The sequence below is a fragment of the Martes martes genome (assembly GCF_963455335.1).
Source record: "Martes martes genome assembly, chromosome: 14".
Taxonomy (NCBI): domain Eukaryota; kingdom Metazoa; phylum Chordata; class Mammalia; order Carnivora; family Mustelidae; genus Martes; species Martes martes.
This window is the reverse complement of record NC_137902.1, coordinates 47,741,489-47,760,663: the sequence shown is the minus strand read 5'-3', so window position 1 is coordinate 47,760,663 and position 19,175 is coordinate 47,741,489. Positions and strand designations below refer to the sequence as shown.

At 58.7% G+C, this 19,175-nt stretch overlaps 1 protein-coding gene across 1 annotated transcript in view; it reads left to right on the top strand.

The window, feature by feature from the left end:
* Positions 1 to 18,795, top strand: part of ZMIZ1 (zinc finger MIZ-type containing 1) — a 35,544-nt gene extending 16,749 nt beyond the window's left edge. The window contains exons 7-18 of the mRNA XM_080822933.1: positions 1,080 to 1,157; positions 1,626 to 1,800; positions 2,418 to 2,559; positions 4,037 to 4,247; positions 5,347 to 5,452; positions 6,410 to 6,570; positions 7,481 to 7,548; positions 7,874 to 7,942; positions 8,406 to 8,650; positions 9,878 to 10,044; positions 13,177 to 13,434; positions 14,915 to 18,795. Of these exons, the coding sequence (XP_080679059.1) occupies positions 1,080 to 1,157; positions 1,626 to 1,800; positions 2,418 to 2,559; positions 4,037 to 4,247; positions 5,347 to 5,452; positions 6,410 to 6,570; positions 7,481 to 7,548; positions 7,874 to 7,942; positions 8,406 to 8,650; positions 9,878 to 10,044; positions 13,177 to 13,434; positions 14,915 to 15,022 (1,788 nt within the window). The 3' untranslated portion in view covers positions 15,023 to 18,795. The remainder of the gene's footprint in view (positions 1 to 1,079; positions 1,158 to 1,625; positions 1,801 to 2,417; positions 2,560 to 4,036; positions 4,248 to 5,346; positions 5,453 to 6,409; positions 6,571 to 7,480; positions 7,549 to 7,873; positions 7,943 to 8,405; positions 8,651 to 9,877; positions 10,045 to 13,176; positions 13,435 to 14,914) is intronic.
* The last annotated feature ends 380 nt before the right edge of the window (positions 18,796 to 19,175 follow it).

The following is a 19,175-nucleotide window of genomic DNA, read 5'->3' as shown; positions in this document are numbered from 1 at the left end:
GTGAAGATTTCCGGATGTGTCCTCGAGAGCTCAGAGCCATGGCCAAAATGTCAGGCTGGCTTCTCTTGGTTCCTTGTTCTCATGGGGCTCAGACAAGGTCTTTCCCCTTCCCTGTTGCTGTTTACAGCATGCACCGATGATCATAAAGGAAGCACGGGTTTTTTTTATTTTTTTAAGGTTGTATTTATTTATTTGAGAGAGAAAGACAGCGAAAGAGGGAACACAAGCAGGGGGAGTGAGAGAGGGAGAAGCAGGCTTCCTGCTGAGCAGGGAGCCTGACATGGGTCTCGATCCCAGAACCCTGCGATCATGGCCTGAGCCGAAGGCAGACACCCCACGACTGAGCCACCTAGGTGCCCTGGAAATAACTTTTTTGTTTTGTATTGTTTTTTTAAATAGCATTCATCTGGTTATATTAATACTAAGTTCTAAACCTTTTTCCCCTACTGCCTGTGAGCATCAGCATGTTACATAGTTATTATTAAGGTTGTCATTTTGAATCTGTTTCTTTTGCTTAAGGTGAAATCAGTTACATACTGTTACAGAGTCTCTGTGGTTCTCAGTTTTTTAGGGTGTCTCACCTTCTGTGGATCTAAGCCACACTGTATTTTATCATTCCCTTCCTGTCTGACATTTGCGTTTTGATACTTCACTTTCAAAGTAACACCATGATGAATGTTTCCAGCATCTAGCTTTTTCCTTCTTTGGGATCATAAAGTTCATTCTCAGGAGCGCAGATGACTCTGGACACACTTGACGTGTATTTGCCCAGGAATCATGTTAACTTCCATGACCACCCAGCCACCGCTCCAACTTCAGCATTCTGGGTGTTTCTGTTTTTGCGAACTCTTGCTGTATCACTAGCTGTGGACAGAGAGAGATGAAATTCTGTTCCGGGATGGGGAGGGGGTGACCTGCTCTAGCCCCTGGGGTCCCACTCCGCACCCGAGCACTGGATGGGCCTCACCAGCATCCCCTGTATTGTACTCCTGGCCAGTTTTCATATCGGGAGAGAAAGCAGGCTTCTGGTAGCTTCTCCGCCTTCCACTCTCACCGCATCATGTGTCTTGCATTAACAGCCAGAGCAATTTAATGGACAAAATAACACCTTCTCGGGAAGCAGCTACAGTAACTACAGCCAAGGGAACGTCAACAGGGTACGTTCCACTTTTTATCTGGTGTATTTGTGTGTCTAAGGGGCCTGGCCGTTGCCACCTGAAGCCCATGGGTGAGGCTACACTCCCTAGTCGTCAGCTCCTGGGCACAGTGATGCCCAGACAGAAGCCACAGGTGCAGGCAGGTGGGGCAGGGATGAGTAAGGACTAAGAGCAGAAGGGAGAGGGGCTCCTAGGGAGCCAATTTCCCACAGTCCTGCAGGCCCAGCTCCATCTGAGGACCGCGCTGGGCTGGGGGTAGACAGTGTGGCCTGGAGTGATGACATAGGCAGCCGGAGACCTGAGTGCTGGCCGGGATGGAGGGATTTCCAGGGGGACTGGTTCTCCGCCCTTCAGGGAGCAGGGACCACAGCCCTAGGACTACAGGGTGGGTGGGGTGTACATCCATAGCCATAGTCCCTCCCATCCCTGTGACCCCATAACCTATGTGTGGTTTCTCTTTCCCTCTAGCCTCCCAGGCCAGTTCCTGTGGCAAATTACCCCCACTCACCTGTTCCAGGGAACCCCACGCCCCCCATGACCCCCGGGAGCAGCATCCCCCCGTACCTGTCCCCCAGCCAAGACGTTAAACCACCCTTCCCACCTGACATCAAGCCAAATATGAGCGCTCTGCCACCACCCCCAGGTGAGTGCCCCACCTCCTCCCTCTGTCTGGCCAGCTCCACCTGGGGCCCTACAGAGGGCCAGGAGCCAGGGGGCTTGGAAGTTGCACTGCCTATGGGGGCTGGGCATGTGGAAAGGGCAGAAGGGCTTAGAAGCAGGTAAGCCCCACCCGCAAGGGAAATTTGGGGTGGTTCTGGGCCACCCACAGCCCTGAGCCCCTGGAGGTGGGGAGCAAAGGCAGCTCCCAGCCAAGGAGAGGGGCTGAGTGAAGGAGCCTGGGGGCTTCCAGAATAGGGAGTAGGTGGGGCCACAGGGGAGTAGAGCCAGGATGTGGGGAACAAGAGATGCAGGGATGGTGGCATTTTATGGGGTGGGGTGGGGCGGACTGAGAGAAGCAATGGGCTCCCTGGTGTGCACACAGACTGATAGCCCAGCTTCTGTGGCCGTGTTTACACACACACCTGCGCGGTCCCAGCTTCTGTGGCCGTGTTTACACACACACCTGCGCAGTCCCAGGAGGACGCAGCCAGGAGTGTGTGTCGTGTGGGACCACAAGCTCCACCCACCGCCCCCAAGCCCACACTTCTCCGTGCCCACGGTGGCACGGGCGTGCGGCTCACCCACGGCTCTCCTGCCCAGCCAACCACAACGACGAGCTGCGGCTCACGTTCCCGGTGCGGGATGGCGTGGTGCTGGAGCCCTTCCGCCTCGAGCACAACCTGGCCGTCAGCAACCACGTCTTTCACCTGCGGCCCACGGTCCACCAGACACTGATGTGGAGGTGAGTGTTGTGCTGGGGGTCCAGGCCCGAGTTGGGCGGGGGAGGCCTCTGCTGGTGACCTCCCTGGCCCGGCCATTGCCCTGAGCGGGCAGTAGCAGCCTCTGTCTGCTGCCTTCACCTGCTCGGCCTCACTGACTGGGCCCTGCTCTGGGCAGGGTCTGGGGGATGTCGTGGGGAACCTGCAGGCAGGCCTTGGCAGGTGCAGTGGCCCGAGGGCAGGGAGCAGCTTTAGCTCACCGTAGGCCTGAGGGAATGGTCAGGGATGATCTCCCAGAGGAAAAGGTGGCTAGCTTAGACCCAAAGACCATCAAGACCCAAAGACCACTGGCAAGAGGAACTTGAACATGACTTGTTGTGGCTAGAGCAGGAATGTAGAGGGATGAGGCTGGGTTGGGCACGACCAATAAGCCCTACGGGTTGCCAGGGGCTGGCCACTGAGCCAGGCCACTGCTCAGACGTCCAGACACACCAGAGGGCAAGGGCTGAAGGTCCCTGGCTAGGCCACGCCCTGTGTTCTCTGCCTTCTACCCCTGACCTCTCTTGATCTTGTCAGTGGGCCATGCTTTTCCCATTGACAGTGAGGCCAGAGAAGTTGAACAGGGAGTTCTCCCGGCAAGCGGCAGAGCTGGGACTCGGGCCCAGTTCTCCTGGATGCCAGAACCCATTGGTGTCCTCACTCTCAGTCCTCCTTCCTCAGGCAGGGCTCATACTGCCCTGCCACCACTGTGACCAGAGTCTCTCAGCTGCCCAACAATGGGCAGCTGAAAGGCACGAGATGAGTGTGCACTGGGCACATGCACACAGCTCGCTCAATGCCTTGACCCTACCAGGCAGGCTTTGGCGGGGGCTGCAGACAGAGCTTGGGTGGGTGGAAGGGTGCATGCAGGAGCTCAGGTGCTCAGGCAGGAGGGTGGAGAAACCTCTGTGCAGAGGCCCTGCTCACCCGTCCGTCCTTACCCCAGTGCCCTCGCCTAGGAGGCGTCCCGTGGCCCTGGCCAGCGTGGTTTCCACACGTACATGGTTGCTGCTGGGTTCACGAGGATCTTCTTCTGTGCTGTATGTCTGGCACCCAGCAGGGAACTGAATCAGATGCAGCCCAGGCCTGGGTGCTTCTCCTAGCTGGAGTCTGGGTTGGGCATAATCAGCCTCCCAGCTGATCTGGTCACATTCGCGTCTGTCCTTTCTGTCCTTCTGTCTCTGTCCTGGGGGAGTGGCAGTCACCCTGATAGGGAGGGGTCTGGGGGAGACCAGTAGAGCTGTGGGGTGTGGCTGGAGTCAACAGTATGGGGGAACATGGGTGGCCAGGAGGGCTTTTGGCTGGGGACGTGGGCAGAGGGGCTGTCCAGGGTGGGAGAGGAGAGTGCAGGAATTTGAGGGCAGCGGTCACAACAGATGATGTGCAGCCCCGAGGGCCTCGGCCATGGCGGGGTCACCGAGGCCATGGGCAGCACCATCTGAGCCCTGCCCCACCCCTCAGGTCTGACCTGGAGCTGCAGTTCAAGTGCTACCACCACGAGGACCGGCAGATGAACACCAACTGGCCAGCCTCGGTGCAGGTCAGCGTCAACGCCACGCCCCTCACCATCGAGCGTGGCGACAACAAGACCTCCCACAAGCCCCTGCACCTCAAGCATGTGTGCCAGCCGGGCCGCAACACCATCCAGATCACCGTCACGGCCTGCTGCTGCGTGAGTGTGCGGGCGGGGGCGTGGCGTGGGGCGTGCCCCTCTGGGGCGCGGCCGTGTCCTTGCGGCTCTGTCCCCATCCCCGTAGCCACTGAAGTGACCTTTCAGCAACATGGCCTCTGCACACGTGTGGCGGTCCCTTGGGGCTGTGGGATAACCTTCAGAGCTGCCATGCTCTGGCTGTAGAGGTGGCCTTTCCCACTCTCTTGCCACAGCCCCCATCCTGTCCGCACACCGGCCTCCACTTCCTCTGACGGGCCCCTCCTCCCGGACGCCTCCCGGTGCCCACCACCTCTTCTGCTGGTGGAGGTCTGTGTGCCTTGAAGCCAGGCACTGTTCTGGCTTCATTCACAAGAAATGTTTATATTCTAATCAACCTTTGACCCAGACCCAACTCCATCAAGTCTGGAGTTAACTTTCTCCCTTCTTTACCCAACCCTGCTGTCTCAGAATCCGATCTGTGACCTGCTCTGGAACCCCATCTGAGCCACTCTCCCACCCCCCAGAGATCAGGACCTGCACATAGGGCTTGCTCAGGGACGTGTGGGGAAGTAGATTACCTACCCCACTCTGCTGGCCTCTGTGGGGGACACGGGAGAAGGAAAATCACTGATCCTGCCCTTACAAGCATAGGGACACCAAGGCTACCTAGAAACAGGAGTCACAAAATCAAGAGCCTGGAGGGGCTCGAGAGGGTGTACAATCCTGGGAGGCTTCCTAGAGGAGTGAAAATAGGGATGACACTCCCTGTCAGGAATGGTGGAGAACTCATGATGGGGGGCAGTGCTGGGTGAGGTCAGGAAGTGAGGCCAGCTCCAGTCCTGATGCCAGGTGTCCCATAACCTAATGCCAGGAGTGTTTCAGTGTCAGCCCAGGCCCCAGGCAACTGTCCCAAGGGGTGACCCCTGCCTAGATCTCCAGGCTCACCAGTCCAAGGACACATCCTAGGGCCTCAAGGGGACCTGTTCTAGAGTGGCATAACTATGGATCACGGGCCCTTTCCTGTGCTTGGCCTTCAGGGGCCTTCGGGCACAAGTTGGGACTGCAGGGAGGTAGTGGGGGACCATAGGGCGGGGACTGAGCCCACACTCTTTCCTGGCAGTCCCACCTCTTCGTGCTGCAGCTGGTCCACCGGCCCTCCGTGCGCTCTGTGCTGCAAGGCCTCCTGAAGAAGCGCCTCCTGCCGGCCGAGCACTGTATCACAAAAAGTGAGTGTGGGGGCCCAGGGAGCCAGAACCAGCCGTAGCCCGTGTTTGTCATCCAGCCACATTCATCATCCACCCAGGACCCGCCTTGGGCTCCGTGCACAAACCACAGGGCCCAAGTGTCTCTTGGCACCAGTCCCCATCCCCAATTCATGTCTCTCCTTCTGGAGCCGTGGGGATGATCAGAGTAGCATGGCCTGTGAGACCTGTCTAGCCTGGACGAGCGGGCTCACAGCACAGGGGAGTGAGGCAAATTAAAAGGAAACACCATGGTATAGACAGGCCAGGCAGGCTTCCTGGAAGCGGTGATCACCTGGAAGATCACCTATAGGAACTGGACAAAGGGGATCTTCAGCAGAAGGGAGGCCTAGGGGTAATTTCCCAACTGGCCTCCCCAGCTTGACAGCTAGAGAGAGGGATTTGATTCCGAGTCCAGTCCTTTGGAGGAAACACCCAGGTCGTTAGTGAGGGGCCCCATGCCGGGAGGTGCCCTGCGGCTCCTCCCTCTGACTCTGCTGCTTCACATGACCTCCTGAGCCCCTGGTTCCTGCCAGGCATGGGTCCATTCCCATCTCTGCCCTTGCAGAAGTGACTGTGCCTGACCCAGAAAATCATGAGCAGTGCCAGACTGGGTTTCTGCACCTGTGGTAGGAAGTCCCCCTTCCTAGGGAAGGCGGGGCCTGTTCCACAGAGACTGGGGAGCTGACATGGTGACCTCTAGGTACACATGCCTCCCACACATGGCACATGGGGGCTGCCATCCCAGAGTGCTGGGTGGCCCAGGGTGCCCGGAGGGCCAAGCCTCCCCTCCAGTCAGGCCGGGCTGCACCTCTTATTCCCGGGGCCTCCCAGTTTCTTTGGGGCGGTGGAGAAGCAGGCTGTGTCCCAGCCCCAGGAGGGAGTGCCATGTGTGTGGGATGGCCCTGTCTCCCACATCCACTTGTGCCTCCTGCCCCACAGTCAAGCGGAATTTCAGCAGTGTGGCTGCCTCGTCAGGCAACACAACCCTCAACGGGGAGGATGGCGTGGAGCAAACGGCCATCAAGGTGTCTCTGAAGTGCCCCATCACATTCCGGCGCATCCAGCTGCCTGCTCGAGGCCATGACTGCAAGCACGTCCAGGTGAGGGTTCCCGGGGGTAGCAGGGTGTGGGGCGTCCGGCTGGGATGCTCTGGCTCTGATCCCCAGAGCGCCCTGTGGCCATCGGCAGCCGATCGTATTCACCCATCCCAGCCATCTTCGTCTGCCCAGGGCTTGGTTCCCAGGGGGCCGCAGAACCGACTTAGTCCCTGTCCTGACAGAAGTCAGGTGTCTGCTGAAAGTTCTGCACGTACAGCCACAGCTGGTTTGGAGCCCAAGAGTAGGGACACTTCTGCCTGATCATTGCTGTGTCCTGGGACCTTGCCCCCAGTGGGTGCTCAGGGAGTGGCCAGGGAATGAGTGATTGTCACCATCTGGGTTGCTCCAGTAGAGCACTGTGCAAATGTGGGGGGCCCGGGTGGGTGGGATTCCCTTGGATGGGGGAGCTGCTCAGGAAGGAATCCTAGAAGAGGGGACGAGGAGCTTCATGGTGGGGCAGGAGCTTCCTTCTGGGAGAACAGTGTGGGCACAAAGAGTCTGGGCTCTCGATTTGTCTGACACACATTGACGAACCAGACCGGATGTGTTCTGGGTGCCAGAGCTGGGCTGATGGGGAGGTTGGCATCCGCACTGCCCCCGGCCTCTGGGAGAGGGGCCATCACATGTCAGGGTCAGTGACGGGCATGCCAGGACACCTCCTCTGAGGACATGGGCAAGGGCCACCAGGTACACAAGTAGTGTGAGGAGTGATGCATGCAGGGCTTCGGGGAGGCTGGTTTGCTGTGCGAGCAGCAGAAAGGCCCCATTATGGCCACCGGTGACAGCCCAGCTCCAGTCTCTCCCTGCACTCCTCTCCCTCCCTGCTGGGAGGGTCCCAAGAGCAGCGGCATTTGCATCTCTGCATCTTCTCATCCGTCTGTCTGTCTGCCTGCCTGTCTCCTGGCCTCTGCAGTGCTTTGACCTGGAGTCGTACCTGCAGCTGAATTGCGAGAGAGGGACCTGGAGGTGTCCTGTGTGCAAGTGAGTGACGGCTGCCCCGGCGGGATCCCCCCAACCTAGCCTCGTAAGGGAGGAGCTCACTGGCCTCCATCGGGCCCTGCATTCTGGGCCCAGCCCCCAGCACCTGGCCTAGAAGCCAAATGGGGAACCCAGACCGGCGGAGGAGCTCAGAGCAAGGGGGCTGTGAGCCATCCTCTTGTGCTCGCTGTTGCAGGCCAGCCTCCTGTCTCTGCCTCCCGTAGGATCACAGAGGCCGAGGCTCTTTGACATAGTGGGGAGGGGTGGGCTCTGTCCCTACTCTCCAGGGTGCAAGAGTGAAGGCCAAGCCCCCCTCTCTTTTTTCCAGTAAAACCGCTCTGCTTGAGGGCCTGGAGGTAGATCAGTACATGTGGGGCATCCTGAACGCCATCCAACAGTAAGTCAGCCTCTCCAGCTAGGGGCACGTGGCGGGGGGGGGGGGGGGGTAGTGGGGACTGGCCTGAATGGGATGATGTGAACACGGGGGTACTCCTGACAACCCCTCGCTCTCCAGGCGGGCAGACCACTCGCCCACCCAGGCTCTCCTTTCTCTGTGACTCTCTCAGGGACTTCTCTGCCTGGGGGCAGATGCACTTTCCAGAAAGTCCCAAACTCAGCAAGAACAAGACAGTGCCCCAGACAGCCTCTTCCTGGGTGGGAGGCCTTGGCGCCAGCTGCCTGGTACCCAGCTTCTAGCTTTTCCTTGCCTTAGTCACCCCCTAAAGTCCCTCACACCTCTGTCCTGTGCAGTGTGTGGCGAGAATGGGGACAGGGGGCCTAGGCAGGGACACCACAGTGGGTGTCTAAGCTGGAAGCTCTCGTATCCCAGGACCTCAATTCTGTCCCCTTCCAACCCCCAGCTCCGAGTTTGAAGAGGTCACCATCGACCCCACGTGCAGCTGGCGGCCAGTCCCCATCAAGTCAGACCTACACATTAAAGATGACCCAGATGGCATCCCCTCCAAGAGGTTCAAGACCATGAGTCCCAGCCAGATGATCATGCCCAATGTCATGGAAATGATCGCAGCCCTGGGCCCTGGCCCGTCCCCCTACCCCCTCCCACCTCCACCGGGGGGCACCAGCTCCAACGACTACAGCAACCAAGGTGGGTGAAACTGGACAAGGAGGGAGAGAGGAGGCCCACGAGGGGCCCAGGATTTCTGGGCTCATGTGGCAGGTGCAAGGGGGGTTGTGGTAATATACACGCCCAGAACATGACCCAGGTCATTGGACTTGGGGGTACAGTGGCCCATTCAACACCATCCTCCTCTCCTTTCCCATGTGGTTCCGTCCAGCCCTGTGGGTCAGCACCCAGCTGGGAAGGCCAAAGTGAGATGCTGCCCGTGGGCCAGCCTCCTGCCTCCTGCCTCTCCCTCATTCCCCTAATCGCCTCCTCAAGCTCCAGGGGACAGACAACTCCTTGACTCCTTTGGAGCCTGCTTTGCTGGGGCCACCAACAGAACATTCCCACTTGGAGATCTTGGCCCTTCCCCTGGCCCTCCCATGTTTCTCTGTAACACCTTATTGTCCTTGTCCCTACAACACTCCCATCCTTCCAGGCACAGAGTCCAGAGGTCTGCAGCTCTAGTCTTTGGCCACCAAGGTCACCGTCACTACCTCTCACTCTCCCTGCTGCCCAGACCAAACTGTACCCTACAGACCTAGGTTCCTAGAAAGTTCCCAGCCCCCTTAAACACAGGGGATGGCAACTCCTCACAGCATCTGAGCTCTGCATGATTAGAAGCCCAGAGAGGTGAACCCACATAGCAGGGTCCCACAGCGTTCAGCAGGCCCCAGCTTTCCAGTATGATGGGCCTCTGATCCCTCGCTGGGGCCATGTGGTAGAGGGAACAGTGGTCAGGGAAGCCAGACAGCTGACTTCTAATCTGAAGCAGCTTTCTTTGCAGACTGGGCAGATCCCGATCTCCCACTCTGGGCCGGGGTCTTCCCACGGCTGAGGTGCGACCATGTGGGGGCTGTGGGAGACAGCCCTGGGGACCTAGCTCAGCAGACCCTATGGAAGGCTCAGACTTGGGCCTCATCGTTCCCACTCCCCTGCCACCTTAGGAGCCTGGCCTGCCCCTTGCTCAAACTGTGTCCCCTCATAGCTGTGAAACAGCTCATGTCCTGGGGTGCTAAGGCCCACCAGAAAAGGCTGTCGCTGCCCTGTCATCCAGCCAGCCCAGATGTCTGAGGCCATAGGAGCCAACTGCAGCCTCGGGGGACAGGACTCATCTTAATTTACATATGCCACCCCACCCACCCACCCCTCCCCCGTGGCTGTCTTTCCCCTGGGTGACACTGCCCCACTGCCATCTTGTTCCCTCTCCAGGCAACAACTACCAGGGCCACGGCAACTTTGACTTCCCCCATGGAAACCCTGGTGGCACGTCCATGAACGACTTCATGCACGGGCCCCCTCAGCTCTCCCACCCCCCGGACATGCCCAACAACATGGCCGCCCTCGAGAAACCCCTCAGCCACCCCATGCAGGAAACTGTGAGTACCTCTTCTTCACCCTGATCTCCTCTCCGCCCCCTGCCTCCCTCCCCCTTTGTCCCCATCCTCTGCGTGCGACTCGTGGGAGCAGAGGGCTCCCCATCCCTGAGGACCTCTCTGATGTTTGCCTAGCTCCCCCCTGCCCCCGGTGGACTGAGAATGGGAATGAGCCTGGGCGGGCTCAGAGGGAGGGAGAGGCCTGACCTAGGCTGGGTCATGGCCCTCTGGCTTTCTTGGACTTGGCTGTTTCGCTCAGGACTTTGGATTCTCAGCGGGGGGAAGCTGCAGGCTCCGATCTGCACACACGATGCATACCTGTGCCCACCTCCCAAGTGTACCCACCGCCCCACTGCACATAGCAGCCCCCGGCACACGCCAGCCCCCCACCCCTGCAGCCTCTCTCCCTGACTTACACACACTCTTCTGCTGACTTACTGTAGCTCCAGCCATGTGGAATTTTGTCTCAAACCCAGCCACTTGCTCCCCAGGGGTCTGAATCTTCAGGGTATCACCATCTCCTGTGGGAAGAAATGCTGGCAATTCTGTTTAGCCTGAGAATATTCCCTTCTTGTTTCCTGTCCCATTTTAACACACACCAACCAGTGGTAACAGGCCCGGCCATTCCCCGGGTCCTCATCTCGTGAGCACTGCGTGATTCTTTTTGACTCTGTAGACATTTCCTGGGCCTGTGCTCTGGGCTAGGCCTTGTACCCGGTGTGAGCAAGACAGATGCGGACCTTGTGCCAACGGAGCAAAAGTTCTGGCAGTGCTCGTGTGGAGGGAGCTGGGTTTTGGGAACACAGAGGCCTGACGGCTGAAGTCAGGCCTCAGTCATCTTGTGAGTCCCTGGTCTCTCCCCTAAGGAGGAGGGAGCGGCCACGGGGGGCCTGGCAGTGGGGTTGGGCAGGCCTACACCCACCCATCTTCCACCATGTGGCCTGGGAGGAAGGGCCTCTGGGTGGTGGTGTGTTCCGTATGGAGTTGGCTCTGCCAGAAGCTGTCTTGTGGGCCAGAGCCACCAATTCTCAGCAGGAATGACTGTTAACTGGAAGGCTGACGGGCTGAGGGACAGTGTAGCGGCTTTCCTCTGGAACTCCAGAATGCCATGTCAGATGTAGCTGCTGTCCCAGGGCTCCAGCCACATTTTTGCAAGTTACTTTCTGCCCCATGGGGCTTCTGACTTCTAGGGGCCTCTCTCCTAGCCCCCATTCCTCAACATTCCATGCCCCAGAGTCACCCAAATCACACGCCACACACACTCACATGCCACACACCCTGAGTCACAGTTCTCAGTTCCGGAAAATGTCAACGGGATGCCATGTACTTCTGAGTCCAACAAGGCTTTCTCCTGCCTTCTTAGCTGGGCCACCAGAGGTTTTTGCAGCGGGACCTAAGCCCTTAGGTGACTTCATAGCTCCCCACCCCAAGATGGTCCCAAGATACGTACTGTCCTTCCCCGTATCTGGGCTTTTGCTAACTGGCAGCTGGACCCAGAGAGACTGCTGTGCAAGAGGGTCAGTGCAGTCACAGCTGTACCACCCTACACCACAGCAGCCTGGCCCTGGCTGAGCACCTGCCAGGAAGGACGCCCCTGTGTGCGGGGCGTGGCCGAAAGGCTCCAGTCAGGTGCTGGTTCACGGAGACCCTCCCTTGCAGGAGCCGTGGCAGGCTGACCAGCAGTTCCCATAGAGCACCTGCCTGCCTCTCTGGGCCCTGGGACCTTCCAGCAAGTTGTCAGGGCCAAGGCGGAGAGCTGTGTCAGCAGATCCCGGGACCGTCTGCCCTGGGCTCGGCTGCTCCAGGAGTATGGAGCCACTCCCTGCCCCCTGGCGTGGGCACCAGCCGTGGGTGGGGGGTCACCAGCTGGTGTGGTGGTCATCCTTCCCGCTTCTGTCAGTCCTTCCTATCTCAGGTGCATCCCCCATGCAGTCCCACAGTCCTGCAGTCCGGTCCCAGCTTGGAGGGGCTTGCTGGACTGAGCAGAGGCCCAGCACAAGGCCTGGGGGCAGCTTCAGGAGAAACAGGAAGAGGAACTAGGGTCTGGAGATCAGAGGAAAACAAATGTCTGTGTGGCCTGGATGATGGGGGTGGGTAGGAAGGTCCAAGAAGGCCCAGGAGACGTGTGCTCCCCTGCGGCCTGTCAAGTCCATCTCCCCTCAACAAGCACAGGGCAGGCAGGGTGGGGACAATTTGTCAGGGGCCCTGGCAGTGGGGTGAAGGGTGGATCTGTGCTCTTAAGACCTGAGCTCTGAAGGGAGGCTGCTTGTGACAGCACACAGACCAGCATATGGCCCCCTGCCCGCCGCAGCCCCATGTTCCGGGCGCCTCCTGCCCAACTCAGTGAGCCTTCGGGCCTAGGGCCAGGCCTAGAAGCGCCTACCTTCCTCATCCCCCCAGGATGTGGCCTATCTCTGCCTAGATGGATGGCCAACAGGGAGGGTCTGGCAATGTGGAGAAGGCCCCACTCTGCTCCTCCGGCTTGGATTCGGTTCCCCCTACCCGGGGCAGCAGGCAGGGCTCGTCCCGAGGTCCCGGCCCCTGCCACCAGGGGCTCTTGGAAGGAGCCTGTGTGTCCAGTGCCACCCACCGACTGGGGCCCGTGTGGAGCACAGACGCCCCCTGAGCTGCACGCCTGCCCATGCTGTCTGTCCGTGTCCGCTCTCCGCTGCCCTGGCCCGCAGGGGGCCCTGCACCACGCTGCCCCCAGCACCCCTCCCGCCCCCCTGCTCCCTGGAAACATGCCCATTTTGCTTCTCCATTCCGCCCTTGCTGCTCCTTGTGGTGATGGTGTCCGGGCCACGGAGGCGGACGGGCCTGCGGGGGCCTGGACCCCGCCATCAGTGTCTGCTTGTCTCGGAGCCCCTAGCCACCTCCCTCCCGGACGCACACGGCCCCAGAGGCCGCCTTCCTGCCTCCTCCACAGCCTCCCTGACTGGCAGTTTTGGGGGAGGACTTTTTGTTTGTTTGTTTCCCTGCAAAGCAACAACAAAGCGTTGAGCTTTGGAAGGGGGTGGCTTTGTTTTGGGGGTTTGTTATTTTCCTGGTTTTGTTTGGTTTTCGTTTCTCCAGGCATCTCGTCGCTGCACCTCGTCACCTCACATTTCTTTTTTCCTGCTTTCTCCTCCTCCACAGATGCCACACCCTGGCAGTTCTGACCAGCCCCATCCCTCCATACAACAAGGTTTGCACGTCCCACACCCCAGCAGCCAGTCAGGGCCTCCATTACATCACAGTGGGGCTCCTCCTCCTCCTTCCCAGCCTCCCCGGCAACCGCCACAGGCCGCTCCCAGCAACCATCCACACAGCGACCTGACCTTTAACCCCTCCTCAGCCTTAGAGGGTCAGGCCGGAGCGCAGGGAGCATCCGACATGCCGGAGCCTTCGCTGGATGTAAGTTGGGGTCACCACTGGCCTTGGCCTGGGGCTAGGCCTGGTGCCGGGACCTGCCCAAGAGCAGGGGTGGGTGTTGAGGGCTCAAGGCCCAGGGTGGAGGAGGTGCAGCTGTGAGGGGGTGGGTGGGTGGTGGGTGGGCCTAGCCAGCCTTCCTCCCCTGGCTCCAGAACCAGGGAACCCCACAACAGGGAAGCCTCCCCGAGAGTCCCAGCATCCTATCCCTGAACTTGCCAGTGCCTGCCCCCTGGTCCCCTCGGCCACAGCCCTGCAGCCCCACCCTGCCCCACCCCCACCTCCCCCCAGGCCCTCACAGAGTCCCCCTGGGGCAGGGTTCAGCAGGAAACCCAGGCAGGCCCCTGCCCTTCTTCTGACCACCCCCACCCCCAACATCAAGCTTGTCATCTCAGTGTCTGCCACACTCTGGCCTGAGGCAGGGGAGGGGTTGGAGTGACAGGGTCCCTCTGTCTGTCTCGCTGGTGTGTGTCTGTGTCCAGTTTCCTGTCCGTGCGTCGTCCATGCCCTGTGCTTCTGCTTGCTCCATCGCTCACTCTGAGAAGGGACCAGCCTTGGGTCGTGCCAGGGTGACTGAGATTCGGGGGTCTCCCACCTTGAGAGCTGAATGGTCTGGAAAGTGGGGTGGAAAGAGGCTCTGTGTGATGGGGGCCGGGCAGCTGGCTAGGGTTGGCCAGGAAGGGAGGCAGCGCCTGCCCCTCCCCTCCCCTCCCACGCCCCTGGGCTGTAGATTCCCACAGAGGAATCTTCTCTGTCCTCAGCCCCTCCTGTCTGTGGGCCCAGGCCCACTGTCACCCTCAGCAGCCCCCCCGCCCCCCGCAACGTCCGTCTCTATGGTGAATGGGGTTTATTCCGTCTGGCAGCCATCTTGGATTTTCACCCAACTCTTCTCCCCAGACCAGGCCAGTGGGGGTGCTTTTAGGTGCATGAGGATCCCCAGTGTGACAAAAAGGCCCCAAGGGCCTCACAGTGGAAGGTAGGGACAGTGTGCAGCCTTGGCCCCGGGGGCCACAGGGAAGGACAGTGCTGTGCAGCCCTCCAGCCATAGGCTCACCAGACAGCAGTGAGCTCTTGAAGGGAGGTGCAGGCTGGCGACAGTACAGGCACCATGCGGCCTTACGTGCAAAGCCACATGGTTTCGACTGGAAGGCCCATGTGACCCACACCTCCTCTGGGCAGGGTCTTGGGGCTGGAGGCACGCTGGGATCAGAAGAAAGCCCCTTGACCTGCCATGAGCCTTCCCAGCTGGAGGGCCGGGGACCGCCCTCTCCCCCACTGGCAATAAGCATGGGTATGCCTCAGACTAGCACTGTGGCCCGGATGCCTCTGGGGACAGCCAGCACGGTTGGTGTTGGGCCAGGACCCCAGGAAGCAGCTAAAGGGCACATGCCCCCGCAGTCCGCACTCTGGGCCATCCCAGCCCCTCAGCTGACACTTCATCTGGGCTTCTGTACTTCTCTTCCAGCTCCTTCCAGAACTCACAAATCCTGATGAGCTCCTCTCGTACCTGGATCCCCCTGACCTGCCGAGCAATAGTAATGATGACCTCCTGTCTCTCTTTGAGAACAACTGAAGCCCACCCCCCCCCCCACTGGGGCCGTCCCTCCCCACTCTGGCTCCTTCCCTGTCTGTCCCCCGCACACTTCACCACTGGGAGCTCATGCCCTCAGACCGCCCCTGCTGCGGCCTTCTCAGAGCAGAGGGGCGGGAGGGCGCACTGTGAAGGCTGTGTGGGGCTGGTGCCCATTCCCAGAACGGGCCCTGAAGATGTGGGGAACCAGCCCGGCGAGAGGGCACATGCTGACGAAGGCTTCCTGGTCCCTCTGTGTGTACTGATTCCAAACAACCCTCCAGTGCCCTCGAGGTTCTTCCGGTTTCTAGACTGTAACCCTGCCTCCCTGCTTCCTGGCCCAGAGCCTCCTTCAAGTGACTGTGAGCCTGAGAGAGGGGCACCCCGAGACCCAGGCAGGCCCCCCCCACCCCAAGCCTTGGAGGAACAGTGACGGTTGACGGCAGTGAGAACGGCCCACCCACCACCACCACCACCACCCACCACAGAAAAGCACAAACCTCTGGGAAAGAGAACTCTCTCAGGGGCCAAGGTCATCACTTTGACCCCTGACCTCTAAGCCAAGATACCCTGTAAAAACACTCCTCTCTCAGAAAGCAGAGAAAAAGGACATGATTCTGTGTTTGAGAGAGGGTGTGCCATTCCTGCTTGGGGACTGGTGGGAAAGGGGGTCAGGGCCTCCTCAGAGCCAGGACAACACAGCTGGCCCCACGACCTCTGGACTCAGGCCTGTTGGGGAGTGGGGCACCGGCCTGGGGGTGGGGGGCAGCGCAGACAGAGTACCCAGCTGAAATTATTGTGCCCTTAGTTGGGGGGCAGGGGGATGCCGCCGGCCGGAGTCGGATAGAAACGGCAACTTAAACCACGTTGCTCCAAGCCACTCCCTGTTTTTAAATGACAATTTGATTAAACTATGAAGACATCTGAGAAAAGGGACGGTGGACTTGGACGGCAAGCAAACCATTTCTCTCCGTGCATCCTGTTTCCTTCCTCCTGCCCCCACCCACCTCTCCCAGACTCTTATGTGGGAGGCCCGCTTCCCTTTGTCCCCGCTCTCCTTTGTCCACCCTGCCAGCGGGGGGCGCGGGTGGAGAGGCAGGGGAGGCACGGGTTAGGGCACCTGCGCGGGCTTAGCCGCAGGAACCCCAGGCACGGGCGTCCCTCTAGCCCGGAGGCCCCGTCTGTCCCTGTGCTCCAGGTTGTCCCTGCTGCACCCCGGTCCGTCACACCACACGTGCCGGAATGTGCCTGCCAGCATCCCGTGGTGTTTCCGTGCCCCGCTTGGCTGCCGGCCTCTCCCTCCCTGTGTCCCTCTGCCCTGCACAGCTGCCCACACTCCTGCTCACTTGAGCAGAAGCAGCCTCTGGTTTTCCCTCCACTGCTTTGCTCCACCCGGCTTCCCGCTCTCGGAGTCTCCCGGGGAGCTTGTGTGGGCGTCCGTTTTGTTTGGGGGTCGTCTGTGCCCCCCACCCTAAGCCGCATGGCCTGTGATGCTGCTGGGCCGTCGGGTCACTTGGGTCACGTCTGTGAATTCGTTGCGCCCCTCCCTGCTGCTGCCGGGGGCCTCCTGCTTTCCGTCCACTGTCCCGCGGTCTCACTCTCCGTCTCCCCACTACACCCTCGCCCCATGGCGGGCGGTGCCCAGCGCTCCTCTGGGTTTGACCAGAACGGTGGCCCCAGCTGTTGATTTTCCAGTCACTGTACCAGACGGCCGGCACAAGGTTCTCTGTAGGAAAGCTGCCATGGTCCCTGCCCCCTTTTCCTTTGTCCCGTTGTCGAGGTTTTTTCAGACAGTGTGGTGTTCAGTATGCAAATCAATTATTTTAAGAATTGCTTTTGTAAATATCTTTGTGAATATTTTAGTATTGTCTTTGATAATATTCAACATTTTCATGACCTGGTTATAGCCTTTGCTGGTGTTTTTAAAATACCTTGACTCAACAACAAAGACCGAGTCCTTTTTTTTAAAAAACAACAAACAAAAACAAAAAAGCAACCAGGGCTGTCTGTACAGATGAAGGGACAAAGTACGTGGGTGGGTGAGGTCAGGCCACCCGCTGTTCAGAGCCATCCCCAGTCTGCTGGTGGGGACCAGACGGTGCCAGGTAGCATGTGGCCGTCCTCGCCCGGTGGCTGAGGGCCCTGGCAGGTGGCCACAGTCTGCGTTAGGCCATCTGGGAATGTTCTGCCCCAGACAGACTTACAAATGCCTTCCTTAGAAGTTCCTGCTTCCTGCTGTGCTACTTTCTTCCCAGAAAGGCCTGGGGTCCATGCTGGTTCTTACCGGGTGTCCCCACTCCGCTCACCAACCTACCCACAGCTTTCTAGGCCAGAAGGTCGATCTGCTCCCCACAGCCCAGGCTCTGGGCCCCTCCCTCAACCATCTCCGTGGAAGCCCGGGCTTGGTTCCCCGAGGCAGGTTTCCTGGGGCCCCTCCCACGCAAACCTCCACCAGCAAGTTGGGCAAAGAGCTTTCCCGAACCGTGGTGCCTGAAGCCCATGCTCTGGGGACGTGCCCCCCGGAGCAATTTTGGAGCCAGGCCAGGGGGGTGAGGGAGGCAGAAAGGTGTCCGGGGCTGGACGAAGGCCCGGCTGGTGACAGATTTCAGGTGACAACAGCCTCCCCGAGCCAGGGCGGTTCTGAACTCTGGGGAGATGCTTCCCTCATCCTTTTGGACGACTACTTGGAGCCATAAGTAACCTCAGCAAAAACGAGGCCTCAGCAAGCCACCTCTCCATGACAAGCATCCACCCAGGCCGCAGACGCGTTTCTGCTGGCACTCCACAGGACGGACGGGGCACCAGCGAGCAGGCGGGAAGGCCCGAATACAGGCAATCACCCCATCTCCTTGGTTCGAAGCTTTACCCGTGTATCATGTTCCCTGTAGCCATTTTATTTTTTAAGAAACTTCTAATACTTTCTCCCTCACGGAAGCCCGAAACCCCCCAGAGAGCTACCTGTCTGCTCCCTCGACCTGACCACCTAGACAGGACGACGTCAGCAGCAGCGACTCAAGGGACAAGGGACGTGTGTACATATGTAAATGAGAAATAGAGACACGTTAACAGATGCATTCATTTCCCTTGGAATGTGTATTGTTTTTATTTTGCGGAACAAAACAAAACAAAAAAAAAAAAGGCTTGGAATTCCATCTTAACGTGGAAAAACTAGATCCTGTTCGTTAGCGTCTGTGAGGTCTCTCTCCACATTTGTCTCATGTAATATACTCTGACCCTGTGTGGAAAGGAATTTTTGTTCTGTTTCGTTTTTATTTTACCTACATGTACTCTTTAGCTTCAGTGTGCTAGTCCTGCCACCTGTGTATTTTTAGGGTGCTATGGAAATAATGAAAAGAAACGGGGATTTCAGAAGAAAATTGTAACCAAATTCATACTTTGTATAATTTTTTGATATCATGATTGCAGGTGATTCACACGTACACACATAAACACACCCACAGTGCAGCCTGAAGTGACCCCCCACAGAAACCGTCATCGTCTTTGTACATCTATGTACAATGCAATCATTTCATACTTTAAACTGGTCAGAAAACTAATTGTGATTTCTAGTCTTGCAAAGCTGTATGTAGTTAGATGATGTGACAACCTCTAATATTTATCTAATAAATATGTATTCAGATGAAACCTGTATATTAGGTGTTCATGTGGTTATTTTGTATTTAAAGATCAAATTATTTGACTATTGCTAGACATTTCTATACTCTGTTGTAACACTGAGGTATCTCATTTGCCCATGTTAATTGTTTTCTAAATAAATTGACAAAAAACGAAGGTTTGGCGAATTAGCTATTTTGTGAATTTTACGGAGGGGCTTGGTTGTTTCTTTCCGCTTCTAAACCACCCCCCCTGCCCGATCACCCGGCAAAAAAACAGCAAGTCAGGTGGTTTGGTGTGGAGCTGGAGGCGCCCCTGCCGTGGGTTGTCCCTGGAGGAGGCCCTGGGACCTGGGGCCAGATGGTCATATCCAGACCCCAGAGCCGCCTTCTGGCGGGACTCCAGTCTGCTGCAGGCCCCGCCTCCAGCAGTGGGACAGCTGGGGTCTAGCGGAGGGTGTGCAGTGCTGGCCAGGCTCAGTACAAGCCCCTTGTGGATTTCCTAGGTTTATAGAGCAGGAACCTGTTCATGCCAAGCCCCA